At 55.2% G+C, this 13431-nt stretch overlaps 1 protein-coding gene across 5 annotated transcripts in view; it reads right to left on the bottom strand.

Moving 5' to 3' along the window:
* Positions 1-13431, bottom strand: part of Baiap2 (BAR/IMD domain containing adaptor protein 2) — a 70572-nt gene that overhangs the window by 15840 nt on the left and 41301 nt on the right. For all 5 annotated transcript variants that reach the window (XM_028853618.1, XM_028853617.2, XM_028853615.1 and 2 more), the window contains exons 4-6: positions 12953-13014; positions 12296-12367; positions 11658-11795 (exon numbers count right to left, since the gene is read on the bottom strand). In XM_028853618.1, the coding sequence (XP_028709451.1) occupies positions 11658-11795; positions 12296-12367; positions 12953-13014 (272 nt within the window). The remainder of the gene's footprint in view (positions 1-11657; positions 11796-12295; positions 12368-12952; positions 13015-13431) is intronic.

Genomic DNA, 13431 nt, shown 5'->3' with positions numbered 1-13431 from the left:
CTTATCATTCTTCAGCCAACCAGCCAAAGAAAATGCTCCTGCGGCTGAGCTGTTCACCTAATGGTTAAAACGGTGACTTGTATCAGTTATGTGTAGTTCACAATTTGAAAGAAAGCCTCAAAAGAGATAGAAGCCATCCACACCAAAAGGAACTACTGGACAACGGGCCACACTGAAGAAAGTCAGCCATAGGCAGAAAATCAGGAAAGCGACAGTTTAAGAGAAGGACTGTAATGGCCAGTGTCAGCACCCCAGGTCAGGGGCACATGTGGGCTAAAGCACACACCACCACGCCCAGCTTTCCTTGAGCTCTTCCTGAGATGGAGAAGGCACAATGGTTACAGGTCACCCCATGGCTTTGTCTCTGGGAGGAGTATGCCCACGCCTCTAACTTCTCTGCTGGTCCCTCTGTGACACCTGGCTGCAATGGTATGCACCCAAGGCCTGGTAGCAGTGTGTGGAACTTGGTTCTATAGCTAAACCCTGCTGTGATAATCAAACCGTCTGAGTGTCAGGAAAGGCCTATTCACATACAGGTGCAGGCTGGAATTTTCTGTTACGAAACATCGGAGACACCTCTCCAGTGCACATCCTGCACCCACCCCACTAAGGCTGAATCGGGGCACAGCCTGGAGCAGAGTGCTCAGCCAGCCTTGGGGCCCAGGAGCAGCTGTTTAAGTGCTTCCGAGTGTGGCCATCTTCCAGCAGGGGGCAGGCCTGAGCTGCCAGGGTGCTCACAGCTGACTCACAGGCACCTCCGAGCTCTGACTCAGCGTGGGTGGGCGGCTGAGCCGTGGGCGACAGAGGGGGTTGGAGCAGGCTGTTCCCTTAGCATCTCCCCACACAGGGCTCAGCTGGAGGGACAGAAGAGGGGGAAGCCCAGCTGGGTGGGGGCTGGTCCTCACTGTGGCTACCGGAGCAGGCACAACTCTGCCAACAGCCAGCACGTATCCCTCTCCAAGGTCAAGGCCTGCCATACCCTTGTCACTAAACCTAACATCTTGAGGCTCCTGCCCCTGCAGCCCCACATTAAACTCCAGCCCTCTCCTGGGCAGGACCAGCGTGAGTGGTCCTCTCAAGGGGCAGCAGGGCCCAGCCACAGGTCTGCCAGCTGGGACTCTCTTGTAAAGAGAGAAGTCAGAATACCAGGAGAGAGACTTTCCAGCCTGACTGGGCTCCGCTGTCGTGATGGCGAGGCCAATTCTCTCTGATCCTCCTCTCTCTCCTCCACAGCGCCAAGTACTTTTCCTCTGGTTATGCAACGTGCGCCTACCAGGGCTTCCTGCTCCCTGAACCTCCCATGCACTCCAGGGTCCTCTGGGAAGTAGGGGGTGGGGCATGCAGCCTTGTTGCCCCCAGGGGAGCTGTGCTGGGAGGACTCCAGGGAGCTTTGGAGGAGGCTCAGCCAGGGTGTGAGCTCCTTCCTGAGCTTTAGGAAAGGCTGGTGAGATGAGACCAGGCATACTCGGGGGTCAGGGAGGAGCACACCTGCCAGTCATCACACAGGGCAACACCAGTGTGGGCCTCCTGGGTCTCGCTCATTCCGTCCCAGGCCAGCAACTGTCTGGGACTAGGGCACTCTGGCCTTCAGGGCACAACTAGGCTCTAAGTAGTTTCTAAGACCTGATTTCTAAGACCTTGGGCACAGGGATATGGACACGCACACACGCACGGACACACACACACACACACACACACACACACACACACAGGACACGGACACGGACCTCGGCTTGGTGGCCAGCTCAGGAATGTCCAAGATTCTTGAGGCTGGGTGGAACCTGGGGCCACTGTTCTCTTCCAGAGACTTCTCAAGGACAACGGTAGCCAGAAGGGCTCAGCAGCAGAGTGCCAGTGATAATCTGCATTGTCTCATTATCCAGGGGACTTCAGAAAAGAGGCTCCACTTGGAACTGTCACCTAGGACAGCAGTATAAACCAGGCCACAGGGCCCTCTGGGTCTCCTTGCCCCGAGAACAGCACCTTCCGAACTGAGGCCTGAAGCCAGCCCTCCACTGGCGGTTTCTGGGTTTGTAGGCTGCGCACTACCTTCACTCCTGCTTTCAGCTCCCCGGAGAGCAGGGTACCGGTATGGGGCCCGGCCTCATTAGCAGGCCTGGCAGCCGGTGAGTTAGGAGGGCATGGCGTTTTATTTTTAAGATTTCCACTTACTTATGTACCCCTAGGAATAAAAGCAACCTCACAGGTCATGCCTGGGCACCTAGGGGCGGTTCAAGGAAAGGAGAAATGGCCTCAGAGCAGTACACTTCAGGGACCGTTGAGAATTCCCAGCTGGGAGGCAGGGAAGAGCCCTGGACCACACGCCCATCTGGGCTGACATCATCAGCTCCAGTCAGCCCTGGGTGAAGGCATCGGGCAGCAGCACAGTGAAGCCTGCCAGTGACACGTGGCTGCCACTTCTGTCTAGGAATAACCACCGACTTCCCTGACCTCCTTTTCCAGGCCACTGACTCCTCACAGACAGACCACAATTTTGCCAGGAAGATCCTGGAAATCTGGGCCAAGTGAAGTGTCCCCTTGCAAGGAAGACGGCAGAGGACAGGGACAGGTGGCGGCTGGCCTTCAGGTCCCCAAGCCCCTCCATCAGTCGAGTGGACAGGGCACGCGGGAGTGGTGGAGCACCCACACTTTCTGGAGAGCCCAGAGCCCAGAACACAACCCGAGCCTGCACTACCAACGGCTTGGCACTGGGCCATTTAAAATGGCATTAAGTCTGTCCCCACGGCGGCCAGGTTCCCGCTGTCCCCACCCGCCCCACGTTGCCTCACAGCTCCTCGCTTAGCTGGGTGCTATGGAGACGGCACTATAGAAACGCCCAGCTGAAGCACTGAAGACCCACAGAGAAACGCTCCCACTTAGTCACCCCAGCGGAACAGCCCTGCAATCTGAGAAGACAGAAGTGACTGGAAAGTGTGTCTCCTCTGCTCCAGAGCCAGCCGGTGACTCAGAGGGGGGAAGGATGTTCTCGAAAAATCTGAAGCTGCTGTGGTTCACCCTACCCAATGACCACCGAGGCTCCCCACAACTGTCAAACCGCTGGACTGCCCAAGGTCCCCTACAGCTCATGAATGAGCTCATGAGGCCTGGTCCCACTGTTACCACTGGGGGCCATGACTCCCAAGGAGACAACTCAGAATCCCTGGGCTGTGCTGGGTAGGGGGGAACAGCAAGCACCTGACACTCCATGTTGTCTGAAGTCACGAGACCAGAAGCCAAGGAAAAGCCTCCCCAGTATGAAGGGCCTGGCACCCAGGGCAGTGCATGGAGCCAGCAGATGCTGACCATGGGTAGTCAGGGTTGGGGCTATCTTGCCCACAACTGGCAGATGGCAGGACTAGCTATTCTAATGGTTTCTAGCACATTACCTCTGGGGACATTTTAGTCCATGGCAAAATTAATGTGTTAGAAACTCAACTTTCAAACTGTCTGCCAATGGAGCCAAGTGGGACAGGCCAGCCAAGGCTGACCCCGGGAGGCCCCGAGAGATGGCGTGGTTATGGTGCGGTCCCCAGGACAGCCTTATAAGGACAGGACGGGACAGTCTTCCTCGTCTGACCGTGTGATGTAAGTGTGAGGCCCCGCTGGGTGCCAGGCCTGCACTTGGTTGTCTCCGGGAGCCAGAGCTGAACAGAACTTCGGTGTGGTCTGATGGAGTGCGGGCACATCGCCTGGACCCTGTCACACCGCGGGCGGGCCAGCCTCTGCTATTATGAAGATCTTAGCTATGGTTATTTGATCTTTGCCTTGTTGATTACACAGCCCTTTAAACAGAACGAGCTGTTCCCTTCTCTCAGGCCCCCAGAACAGACAAACCCCACAAAGGGACACAAGGGAAAACCGCAGAGGTGCCAAGGCCCGTGTCACGGTGAACAGACACCCAGTCACCCAGACCCAGGGATCCCTGGGAGGGTGCTGTGGACACTCCCTCCCCACCCTCTGAGGCAGGCACCCGCCCAGGACACTGACCGGTCCCTTCTTTCTATACAGCCAGTCTGCACCTGCTCACCTCCGTATGTCTCTCAGAGAGGGCCAAGGACAGCTGGCCTGAGCAGGGGACCTGGGCGCTCTCGACCAGCAGTCGAACCCTGTGCCGACAGCGGGTCAGAGCCGTCGCAGGGTGATCTTGAGTGGTCTGGGTCTGCCCACCCACTTCCAGCTGCTTCTCTGGGCTCTTACATGGTCTTTGGGGCTTCAGCACAAAGCTGTATCCCAGCTGCCTTGCCCTCAGAGTGAGCACAAGCGTGAGCAAAGACAAACTGCTCCCTCAAGCCTAGCACACACCCAAGGGCACCACACTGGCAGGCCCTCTGCCCCACAGGCTCCTCAGCCTTCCCCACACTCTCCCGGGGGCTGAGGGCCGGTTAAGCAGGGGATGGCAAGTCACAGAGCAGGAAGAGCAAAGGCAGCACCACGTTCTCAGAGGCTGCCATTTGTGCCTGTCTTGACTGACAAGAGCTAGGTTGGGGGAGGAGTCAAATGGGACAAAACCAGAAGGAATCCAGGCCCAAACAAAAACCCAGCTCCGCCCAGGGTGCGGGGTAAGGGCTGCCCATGAGTGACATGGTGGAAAGGGAGACACCACCATATCCACTCAGTCTCTTTGCTTGGGAGTCCCTGGGATACCAGCTGGTAGTGCGACTATTAGAACTACCAGGGGCTTTGAGGCTATTGGGCCAGCATGACCACTCACATCCACCTCATCCCTGGAGCAGGGGAGGGAGGACACAGGCTGGATAAAAGGGAGCCAGGTACCTCTCATATTCTGGAGCTGCTCCCCCCCTCACCTGGGGGGGGCTGAGTCACAGGTCCCCCTCCCTTGCCTTGAGAGGAAGGCAAGAATCCCAAAGAGATGGCCACATCCCTCAGTTTCTGAGCTGGGGCAGAGGCCACACCCCAGGATACATGGCATGTCCACTGTTCTGGGGTGGGGGGGACAGGACACCTTTTCCTACCTCACGTGTGCAGGTGATTCTCGATGCCTGGTGGCAACCCTGTGGTGCCAGACTGTGTTGCAGGGAAGGGCCACATCAGGGCAATACCCTTTGGCCATGAGAGATGGCTCTCTCTTGTAAAACTACCCGTCCCAGTTAGTGCCCCAAATGCTTCTAAGCTCCCATTATCTGACCTATAATTAAAATTAGTTTCCTCTGGCACTCTCAACACGCAGGCTCAGTTCTGAGCAGTTCTTAACCAGGCAGCTCTCACCTGCAAACCTGGACACTGCTGTTGGGGTCCCCGCTTCCCCAGTCTGGCAACCTCACATCTCCCTGGCCCCGGGCAGTTCTGTCTCCTACAACATCTGCATTCAGTGACCACCCTCTGGTACACAGCCTGTCCTTGGTCCTACGTGGTCCAGCCTGGCCAGAGCCCAGAAGACAGAGGCTATAAGAGAGGTCAGCACATGGTGGGGCTGTATGCCAGGTCAGCACTCCTGAAGGCTGGGGCCTGTCACCATGAGCTCCAGAGGCTCAGCTTCCTGATGTTCGGTAGCCTCAGGCTCGCTCAGGGAGTTCCTATTCCCAAGAACTCTAAGAACCTCTGCACATGAGGCTGAGGAGTGTTCTACTGTTCACCAACCACACCAGGGACCCTGCTGGTAGATCAGTGGAACCAGGTCTTGAGGTATACTGTTCACTTTTCGGGGGCAGGGAAGGGGACCACACTCAACAAGCACGCTAAGGCCAACAATGTACAGACTTGACAAGACCAGGGCTGCGGGGACTATGACAGCCAAATACACGCACCTCCTTCTCCAACAGTGGCTGTTGTTAGGTCCCAGGCTTTGGTGAGGCTCATGGATCCCAAGCTGGGCCTCGGTGCCTGTCCCAGGATGTCCTCCTCATAGGAGATGTCCACAGTGGCCTACATTTGACTTTCTGAACCCTAGGCTTACCATAGTCTGACCCAGCTTGGCTCTGGCCAGAGAGGCATGCAGACTGAAGAAACCTCAGATATACAAAAGGGCATCTCAAGGGAGCAGGGAAGCCCTCTCTAGGCTGCAGCAACCAGGTGAACTGAGGCACTGAGTCAAGGCCTCAGTTCTTATGACACTTATGCCCTTAAGACACACTCTGGCCATCCTAGGGCATGGGGTCAATTCCCACTATCGACAGTCAAGCCCCCACCTTCCTGGTTAACTTAAGTAGCAGTTCTAGGAGCCCTAAAAGACTATAATCCTGTCCTCACCCAAGTAACAGACTGTGGGCACCTCTGCTAATGTTGCTAGTGGACATAACATTACAAGAGCCAGTGAAGACCTCTGAGTCCCTAGCTGACTAGGGGTTATGGACTCAGCTACTAGACCCACCTGCAGGCCAGCTTGGAAGGAGTTAAAAAATAGGAAACTATGGGAAGCAAAGGATCTTTCTCTAGTAACCAACACCTTACCAAAGTCTTTAGATCCACAACACCCCCTGTGAGGCCAACCTGGAGTGATGGGGCCTGAGCAGGGATGGGGTCACTGTGGAGGGTCTAGACCTTGCAGAGGAGAGGGCTTCAGCTCAGCTCACATGCTCAAGCATTTCCTTTCCTTGAAGGGAAAGATGCTGCCATTCTGAAGGGCCCCAGGGCCCTGCTTAGCTCCGGCAGCCACACCCGATGCATAGGTTAGATGGGATCCCTGGCCAAGTTTGCAAAGGCTCTGGGAGCCTGTAGGACCTGTACCAGGAATAAGGGTTCTCGAGTAGCCTGATTGGTTACAGCAAGGCTGACAAGCTACTCTAACATGGTAGCCAGTGTGCCTTCACCCAGCTCAGAGGAACCAATACTCTCTACCCTCAAAAGTGTCAGGTGAGAGACTCCAAGAACACCCCTGGCCTGTCTGCTTGGGCATCAGAACTACTGTCTCTGGTGCTCCCTTGCTAACCTCAGGAAACAGTCAGGGATGGTGGTATCACAGGCCTGCACACAGCTGGATGAAGCAGAAGAATCCAAGCTCAAGACCTGTCTGAGTTGCAGAGTGAGTTTAAGGTTAGCCTGGACAACTTAGGCAAGCCCCCCAAAAGAACTGTCTATAGATATAAGTACAGATGGACAGACATAGCTTAGAGGTAGAGCGCTTTTCCTAACATACATAAGGCCCTAGGTTCGCTCTCTAATTCCCTACCCCCAACACACAGCCTGCCAACAACAGCAACAACTCGTGTAGATCCAACCCGACACAACTGGGTAAGAATAGGCTATCCACTGAGGGACCAAAGAGACACAGGACGTGGATCTTCCCTAGAGGAACATGCAGATAAGAAACATTTTGCTTGTTAAGGGTCAAAGTGCTATTTGCCCCGGAGGCAAGGAAGAGGAGGTTCGGAGAGGCGGGAAGGAGAAGGGTCCAGGAAGAGAGCAGCTCATTTACACTGGGGGGGGGGTAGTGGAGCAGGGTCCTTCTTGTCCATGTTGGGGGGGGTAGTGGAGCAGGGTCCTTCTTGTCCATGTTGGGGGGGGGGAGTGGAGCAGGCCCTTCTTGTCCATGTTGGGGGGGGGGGTAGTGGAGCAGGCCCTTCTTGTCCATGTTGGGGGGGGTAGTGGAGCAGGCCCTTCTTGTCCATGTTGGGGGGGGTAGTGGAGCAGGGTCCTTCTTGTCCATGTTGGGGGGGGTAGTGGAGCAGGGTCCTTCTTGTCCATGTTGGGGGGGGTAGTGGAGCAGGCCCTTCTTGTCCATGTTGGGGGGGGTAGTGGAGCAGGGTCCTTCTTGTCCATGTTCAGAGGGAAAAGCCAGGGCAGACGGCTCTACCTCACCAATAGGGAGCTTCCGAGAGGACCTGGAGGCCGTGCCCAGGAGAGGACAGGCCATCTCAGTGCCGCCTGTGGCCTTAAGGAAGGCAAAGAGCTAATTCTTGAGCAAAGAGGCAGCTGAGTAAGAGCCCTGGGCTTGGGCAGAGAAGGACCTGTCAGAACTACGCACTCATGCTCTGGGACAGGCCAAAGGGAGCCCTGGATAAGGCTGACCATCAAAACCAGAACTAGGTTGGCATGAGACATCCCCAAGCCTGGGGTGCCATCACGGCACTTGCTTGTGCCACCTCCATCTGCTTGCACAGGACTCCCCGGGCAGCACTCAGCCGGAGGCCACCTTCTGATCACCTGGAGCCCAGTGCCATGCTCTCTCACAGTCTCAGTCAACTCAGGTCGAGCAAGCACCACTGGCCACAACGTCACTGTCCCTTCCCAGTGCACCAGCATCTGCTCTGACCTACAAGGACACCTACTGGAGGGGCACAGACACCCTCATCCTGTTGGAGCTGACTTGTCACGCTCAATCCTGGGAGCCTGGGCGGTCGGCGGCTGAACTGGGGTTACTCGTGTTTTATTGAGATGCCTTCATACGATCAGGATGACCTCCCCCAGCAGCTGCAGTTCTACTGACAAACACCCCGTACCTACAGCATCCTCACAGGCAGCAGGAGCCACGCTTCATGTGTCAAAAGGAGTGATGAACTCACGATCAACAAAATGGAAAACCACGGAAGACCCGAAAGCATGCTCAGTGCAGAAAGTCAGACACAAAGACACACGGTGTGACTCGGGTTAGGAGGTGAAAAGCCTCACCTTGCTCCAAACCATGAAGCCCACACGTGCTGAAGCAGGGCAAGATATCCAAGCCTCTTCCACACAGCCTGGCAGGTCAAACCAGGACCCACTGAGGAGGAGGCCACTACAGCCTCACGGGAAGCAGGAACCCAGAAAGCTCTGGGCAGCCCTTCTGAAGGGCCGGAGTATACAAAGGGCAGCAGTCTGTGAGAAAAGGCCTTCCCAGCGCCATACAGAAGACTGGAGTTATAGCCACAGGCAGCTAAGGGGAGCAAGTTCTACCCTTGGTTCTCGGGCCAGCAGCAGAGACTGGAGTGAGGGGGTCAGGGCTTTTCTCAAGACGGTTGACATTAGGGGGGTGGGGAAGGGGTAGGCCTGAGAGAAAGAGAAGGAAGGCAAAGTGAAAAGGGGGAGATGAGCCTGCGGCCTTGGCCTTCACCCCTGGCTCTGCCCTTCCCTGAGCCCTAGGATGCCCTCAGCTAGGTCCTAGTCATATCACAGTCTTAGATGGAGACTCACGGGGTATCTCTCAGTGATCTTGCCACAGCGCAGGGCCAGCTAATAAAGGAGAGGCCTGGGAGTGAGGAGAAAGAGATTGGCCACCCTTGCCAAGGCAAGCCATTCAACGGTGGGTAGGAAGAGACTGATTCGACAGTGAGAATGACACATTCATGCTCAACGTGGACAGACCTTGAAAACATGCTCTGTGCAAGAAGCCAGACTCAAAGTCACACGGTGTGACTCAGTCACAGCTGATGTCTAGAACATGGAGATCTACAGAGACAGAAAGCAGGTAGGTGTTCCTGAGTGGGGAGAGTAGGTAGATAATGGGGGTGGGGGGTGGGGGCAGATGGGGGTGAAGGCTGCTGGATATGGGTTCTCTTTAGGTTGGTAAACTGCTGCCGACGAGTGCAATGGTTGTGTGGTTCTACAGATATACCCAAACCCACTGTATTGTGGGATCTAAGTGTATTCCATAGTGTGCAATGTCTAAATAAGACTGTCACGGGGGAAAACAAGGTGAGCCAGACCCCATCACCGGGCTGCTGAGCCAGTGCCCGGAGGTCCCTCCAGGTTGTGTACTCACACATGGAAATCCCTCCAGCGTAGCCCACCCCTGCTCTGAGAGCCCTCTCCTCCCAGGCAGCAGGCTGACGTCTGCTGGCCATCTCTTCTGAGAGAAAACGACAGAAGGCACAGCAGTGGACCCTGTGGTGTGTATTTGTTCCTCAATCCTGCAGCTCACCTGAGAAATCTGTCCAAGAACAACTCCAGATGACTCACAGCCTCCCCTGGGTAACAGCCTCAGCCTGTACATGTCCTTGGAAGCAGCCCTGGGTCACAGATGGTCATTAAAAATACTAAAGTATTTTAATAAGGCAGGCAGTGGTGGCGCACGCATTTAATCCCAGCACTCAGGAGGCAGAGACAGGCAGATTTCTGAATTCAAGGCCAGCCTGGGCTACAAAAGAGTTCCACAACAGCCAGGGCTACACAGAGAAACCATGTCTTGAAAAACAAACAAACAAAAAATACTAAAGTAGGTTGGGAGCCATACTAGTTGTTAAAGTGTTTGCCTTGCAAGTATGAACACCTGAGTATGGACCCCAGAATCCACATAAAACAAAATAAAACCACACACAAATCTAGGTGTGGCGGTCTGCATTTATAATTCCAGCCCTGGGGAAGCAGAGACAGGGATCCTGGGGCTCGCCGGCCAGTCAGCCTAACCTACTCGGCAAGTTCCAAGTCAGCCAGACTCTCAGAAAGAAGGTAGAAAGAACCTAAGAAAGAATGACCTAAGTGTCCTCTGACCTCTACATACACATGCACAACATGTATGTGTCTGCACACACATGCACCTTCACACACACAAACATGCATGTAGGTCATCAAAACAAAGACCCTGGACTCAGAAAAATGCACCTAAGTGGGGAAGGCACGCCACTGCAAGAGCTGCACATGGGGTAGCAGGGCAGGGTGCAGGGACCTTAAGCTTCCTGCTATTGCAACCTCTGCACACCAAGAGTGCTGTCGGGCCTGTGCTCTCGTTTGGGGCAGATGGACTCATGGCAGGATCCCCACTGGCCTGTGAAATCCCCCTTCAGGCGCATGTGCTTAGAGACAACTCTCCTAGGCCGCCTTGGAGCTGCTGACTTGCTCTGACACCGTGATCGATGAAGGAAGAAGTACAGCTTGGCGTTCTCCCCACTCTCCTGGGCCCAGGAGGGAAGTCAGAGGCACCATGGACACAACAGGAACATCACATGCCTCAGGTGATGGGTGCTGTCTCATGCTAAAAAGTGGGGACCCTGGCTGGGCAGTGGTGGCGCACGCCTTTAATCTCAGCACTCGGGAGGCAGAGCCAGGCAGATTTCTGTGAGTTCGAGGCCAGCCTGGTCTACAGAGCGAGATCCAGGACAGGCACCAAAACTACACAGAGAAACCCTGTCTTGAAAAAGAAACCAGACCCCAGGCCTTGGAGCCACGTCTTGTCCTCTGCAGGCCCCGTGACCGTATTTCCCGGTGCCTCCTCTACAAACACCGGGTGTCCCGTTTACACCTTTTTATCTGTGCAACTAGGGCTGTAAGAGCAGGTGAGGGTCTCTTGACTGCTCAGTGTCAGGACACGGCCTGTGGTTCTGATGCAAGTGCCAGTCTGACTACAATATCCCAAACCTGATCAGCTCACAGCACCCGCAGTGCTGGAGGAACAGTAGGGAAAATGGCAATGAAGCCGGCCCTTGGAAGCCTCCAGGGCCATCTGCCACAGATGACCTTGACTGGTCAGCCTGGATGGGTGATCGCAGATTGATTACAATAGCAGTCTGGGGTCTGACTCCTGGGCAAGAATCCAGAGGGATAAGGGGAGGGCTCAGCCGGAGCCTCTGTTTGGCAGCTGAGAACCTTCCTGGCATCTTGGCTAAGTGAACCATCCCTCCAGCTCGAGGACTTGGGAAGTCGCTCCAGAAACCCAGCTCTGCCCTGCCACAAGCCTCCTCCTCCCTTGACAGACACGTAGTAAAGTCATGGGCAGATGGGGAGGCTTTTCCTTGCTAAGAAAGGGGCAGAAGTCACAACGGCTCCTGTGCAGGCAGCCGCGGCCCTACCTGCAGCTCCTTGTCCGAGTACTTCTGAGGGTTCTTGCTCCCTTGGCTCTTCTTGCGTAGCTTCTTCAGTTCAGCCTGACACTTGTCCAGGGCGTCACCTTTGCTCCTCTGTTCTGTTTGGTATTTCTTCAGTGCAGCCTGGAGAGCCATGATACAACCATGGAGGCCCGTGAGCCTCACAGGCAGCTTGGTGCTCCCTAGCCACAGCAGATTGCAGCTGGCCAGAGTGAGGCAGGGGGTCACAGCTGCAGACCTCCTCCTTGTCTTCCTCTGGCAGATCCCCAGTCTCCAAGACCAAAATTAGACCTGAGAGGCAGCCTGTCCTCCTTCCCTGCTCTGACAGCAGGTGCAAAGCCATAACTCATGTGGTGAATACTACAGTCGCCTTGGCTAACAGGCAAGGACAGTGAGGCATGGACAAGGCCCTCGTGTGGGTTCTACCGTACAGCCAAGTCAACAGCTGCATGACAAGGGGCTGAGAGGCAGGGACGCTGCACATGAACACCACATGCAATGGGCTCTTCTCTAGGCCACTAGGGTGGGAGTCCAGAGGGAAAATAAACTCAGGCCCAGGGGACAGATGTGCAGGCAGAGCCTGGCACTGGTGGCCCAGCAGGGATGGCACAGGGTATACTTACACTCAGATACCTGGAGTCCAGCTCGACCTTCTGTTCCAGCTGTGTGAGCAGCTCATTGTGAAAAGACTTCAGCTGGACGCAGGGAGAAAATAGACCATTAGGCAGTTGTGAGGCATGGTGCAGGAGATGGGAGCAGAGCCAGCCTGGACGAGGTACCATGGAAGGAGAACCCTCCAGGGCCATACAGGCCCCATGGAGCTAGGAGGCTCCTAAAGGTGAGGACTAGACAGAAGCTTTTCAAAGCCTTGACATCCCATTTCCACCAGCCTCCCTCTGCTGCATCATTCAAGCAAGGGTTGAAGGAACTGGACCTGAGTCTAGAGAAAAATTTGACTTTGCCACTCATCAGCAGCAAGAACTGGGACCTGACTGGGGCTATCATCAAGGCACAGGTGACTCTTCCACGGAGCCAACTCTACTGACCCATTACAGGTCCCTGTGGCCAACTGAGCATGAGACCCTGGTTTCCTTTCTTTTCCCAGGAGCCTGAGACCCTGTAACCCGTGTGACCTGTGTCCCTGTCCCGGACTACATGGTTATGGAAGTCCCAATGGACACACGGATAAAGCACATAGCCAGTCCTCTGACACCTGATTTCCCTGCTCACACATGTATGTTCCTTGAACCCAAGGAGGAGGTCCCAGAGGCCACACTCACCATCTCCTCCAGCTGGTTCTGGATCTGCCGGTGGACTTCAGCCATCTGGAAGAGGACATCCCCTGGAGAAAAGAAAGTGGGTTAGATATTTCCAATGACTGAGCCTACACCAGGACTAAACACTGGATACCACAGAAGTTCTGTGACTCTAGACAGAGGAGCTTCTGGGAAACAAAGCAAGGTGGAAGGAGAAGAAACAGAAGAGTCTAAAGTGACAAGGGTTAGAATCTGATTTAGAGTGCCTGGCATCCTTGTGGGGAGCTCAAATGTCCACCCTGAAGCATGTGTTAGGATAGAGACATGGGACAGAAGAACCTGTGTAGACAGGCTTTTACCTGGGTACAGCACAAATAGGCACCTACACAGACCTCACACTCATTTACACACCGATCAGCCAATGATGGACTGAGCCCTACACGAGGGCAGACACACCTCCCTGTGCAAGGCACAGGAACCACCCTCTCTGACCCAAGGTCTCA

The sequence above is a fragment of the Peromyscus leucopus genome, chromosome 8b (genome assembly GCF_004664715.2).
Source record: "Peromyscus leucopus breed LL Stock chromosome 8b, UCI_PerLeu_2.1, whole genome shotgun sequence".
NCBI lineage: Eukaryota > Metazoa > Chordata > Mammalia > Rodentia > Cricetidae > Peromyscus > Peromyscus leucopus.
The sequence above is the reverse complement of the archived record's forward strand: the minus strand, read 5'-3'. Positions and strand labels throughout refer to the sequence as shown.